The sequence below is a fragment of the Gavialis gangeticus genome, unplaced genomic scaffold, assembly GCF_001723915.1.
Source record: "Gavialis gangeticus isolate Ggan-Ray unplaced genomic scaffold, GavGan_comp1, whole genome shotgun sequence".
NCBI lineage: Eukaryota > Metazoa > Chordata > Crocodylia > Gavialidae > Gavialis > Gavialis gangeticus.
In genome coordinates, this window is record NW_017729031.1 from 109,293,189 (window position 1) to 109,296,693 (window position 3,505).

The following is a 3,505-nucleotide window of genomic DNA, read 5'->3' on the forward strand; positions in this document are numbered from 1 at the left end:
CCATCCAATTCAGTTGCTATGTTTATCTGTTGTGCCCCACCTTATGGGTTCTTTGTGGCTGGGATTGTTCACAATGGGGGCTTCTGTTATCTCTAATAATACAAATCAGTGATGAGGATATGCTTTTTCAGGCTTCTTAGCTTTTCCCAGTGAAAGAAGAACTTTCTCAGCTGGCTTGGCTCCATGCAGATCACCAGCATGTGCTAAGTGTGTATGGCTGCTGGTTGGTAGAATTCAGCCTGGGCATTGCTGCTCAAACACACTTTGAGAGAGCTCAGATATTTCATCTTGCAGTGGATGAGCTGTGCAGCAAAAACCATAAGGTGAGCCCTGAAATGTTGTTGCAACAGGTTTTAACTGACATTAAGGGGACATGTCATTAGCACTGAGCTAACACTCCATACTTTGGTTCACAGAAATGCTCTTCCAGTGGGTTAGTTGATATTAAATGATCTTGACGTTTCTTATTGTAGAACATGTACAAGCTACTCTAGCTACAATTGCAACTGAAGCCCTTAAATATATTAGCAAAACATGCCTGGGGCTGTGTCACACGAAGGAGCCAGTCTGATTTCTGGGCATTTAATGGGAATAACAGAATGCTGATTTATTAATGTTCTTTATTAAAATTCGTAAAAACAGTTGAACCTACAATTGACATCCTTTTTAATAGATTCAGAGATCACAGGCCAGGTGGGATCATTGTGGTCCTCTACTGGACAAGACAGGCCACCCGACATCCTTGAATTCAGGCCTGTGTGAACTGCAGCAGACTTTTTAGAAAAACATCTAGTCTTTCCTGCCTCTGGGCTAGATGGGGTTACCAGCCCTCATTATTACCCTTACACTCTTATTCCTGATGACTTCACTAGGTTCACACATGGTGTAAGGGTCTGTTTGGCCTGAGGAAAAAGATCACAGTTTGGCCATTTGGGGTATGTTTGGATCTACAAACCTGCCTGCTCCTGTCCATATTACAGGGCATCAGGAGAAAAAGCTATTTATCACAGCAGACTGGAACATTTGTTGCTTTAAACATGCAAGGGGTCTGTAGGGGTCCAAGCACCTGGATATTCATGCTGAGGTTAAGTCAGTGTTCTTACCAGCTGATAGCAGTTTGCTACTAATATCTGCAAATGCACCAAGGGGGCAAAAAAATCCCCAAAAAACCAGATGCTACAGTCCAGACATGGATACGGACTCAGTAAAGCAAGCACCAGATATACAGCACCAAGACTAAATCAAGCTCTGCTAATGGTTACAGGAGGCTGCTGTGCCCATGGGAGGATTGGGGGCTGTTTTCAATGTCCCGTCATCTTGTCAGTTCATGATCTTGCCCTGGAACATACAAGTCTGTAACAGTTGGAGCCCACAGCAGGGGCCTGGAAATCCTGCCCCTTTAGGCATCAGTGGGAAGCTCACAGGCACTGCAGGTATGAGAAGCTTTGCTGCTGGTATATGCAAGTCACCTGTATGCAGACTCCCTCACTCCTGGCACGGATGCTCTCCAACTGTCCATTTGGCTTTGACATCCCGAAAAGGTGCAATATCCTCGTAGGTGGCTGTTTGTTCAATTTCCAAGCCCTGCACAAAGAAGAGTAAGACTGAGACACAGCAGGGGACATTTCTATGGGTGGGATTCTGCTCTGAGATATGCCTGTCCACCTTCCCTTATCTTCGGGACATCCTCAGCCACATGATAAGTCCAGGGCAGAATATGGGAATCAGTGTGAAGCTGTTCAGCAAGAGGTTGCTTACCAAAGCAGGGTCTGAAACTGAGGCTGGCATCCGCACCGCAGGGACTTGAGGCACCTTCCCTCAAAGCTCATCAACTAGCCTAGCATCCCTATTTAGAAGGGGCTAAAATAGATTTTGCTCCTTTGTGACTTCAAAACATGCTTTTTTTTTCTCACTTGCACACCCTGAAAGACTCTATGGGTAGATGGTGAGCTAGTGGATTCTGACATCCTAAGAGACTGGAAGTATCTGGGCTGGGAAGAGAATTTGAGTCACATTGGGCACATCTACACAAGATGCTCAAGCACAGTATACTAATTCTACTGTGTATTAGTGTCACCAAAAAGCGTGCACTGGTGCTAATGTGCAGTAGTGCTGATTATGGTGCATTAAGGTAATATCTGTAATTACAGGTACTAAACTTAATGCACCATAATAAAGACATTACATTAATGAACATGTAGATGTGCCCACTGCTGAATCTTCTGAGTTTTGCCTGGTTTTATTAGCAACTATTCAACTACAAGAGTTAGCTAACAGTTAGAAAAAGGATGTGTTAACAACTCAATACTTTACCACTAGCAAAATCTCACAACATAAAACAAAGACACCCAAACAAATGCTCCCTTTATACCAGGGGTGGGCAATTATTTGGGCCCATGGGCCACATAGGGAGTTTTGAGCAGCTGTTGTGAGCCAGGTCAGCACCCCTCTCCCAACAGCTTACTAAACTTCCCTATGTGGGATGGGGCTGTGGGGGAGGGGGAAGGTTGCATTTGGCATGGGTGTGGGTGGCAGCTTCAGCAAGGTCAGCCTTCGGTCCACCCTTCTATCCCAAGGTGGGGCTCAGGAAGATGCTCTGATCGGCAGGGGAAAGCTGCCACCCGCATCTGCGGATGATGCCAATGCCCACCAGGCGCTGCTTCTGGCGCGCAGACTGGGAGCTGGTGTAAGCTGCAGGGCTGTGCTGTAGGTATGGAATGGTTGGGAGGAGCAAGGGACAGGAGGAGGAAGGGGGGAAAGGGGGAGACAGAGAGCAGTGGTCTTGCCCATACTGAGTGGCAGTGGCTGGTGCTGGGCTCCAGGCAAAAGCAGGACCAAGCAGCAGGTGTGCTCACCACTTCTGGGGCCCTTCCAGCTGAAGCTGCTCAGACCCTGTGCCACAGCTGCCCTGTGGCTCCTCCTTGCTGCTGCTGCCCCACACCATCTTCAGGCTGCCCCAGGCCCATGGGGTGGCAGCAGGGGGGAAGAGCTGTAGGGAAGCCCTGGCATGGGCTACAGGCAACTGCAGCCAGAAGTGGCAAGCACGCCCATTGCCTGGCCCTGCTTTTGCCTAGCACCCAGCACTGGCTGCTGCTGCTCATCATGGGCAAGACCACCACTCTCTGTCTCCCCCTTCTCCCCTTCCTCCCCCTTGTCCCCTGCAACCATCCTGCACCTTCAGCACAGCCCTGCAGCTTACACCAGCTCCTGGCCCATGCACTGGAAGCAGCGCCAGGTGGGCTCAGCTGTGGATGCAGGCAGCTGGTTCCTGCTGGGGATTGGTGTAGAAGAATCCTTTTCCAGCCTCCAGCTTTTAGGATTTTTTCCCTTTTCTTTGTCTTGATCTGTCTGACAATCTGGTTGCTCTGGGTTATGGCATACGTGATATGAATCACTTAATCTCTATTGCTTTAAACTATGGCCTCATGACCTGGGGGTGGGGGGGCAGTGGTTTGAGTCCAAGTTAAGGTGTGATACTTTTTAAATTGGTTGGTCAGCATAAAAC

The 3,505-nt window shown here is 48.4% G+C and overlaps 1 protein-coding gene across 1 annotated transcript in view; it reads right to left on the bottom strand.

Annotated features, from left to right (window-relative positions):
• Nucleotides 1-603: 603 nt before the first annotated feature.
• Nucleotides 604-3,505, bottom strand: part of CD79B (CD79b molecule) — a 33,323-nt gene continuing 30,421 nt past the window's right edge. The window contains exon 6 of the mRNA XM_019523575.1: nt 604-1,584. Coding sequence (XP_019379120.1) covers nt 1,486-1,584 — 99 coding nt within the window. The 3' untranslated portion in view covers nt 604-1,485. The remainder of the gene's footprint in view (nt 1,585-3,505) is intronic.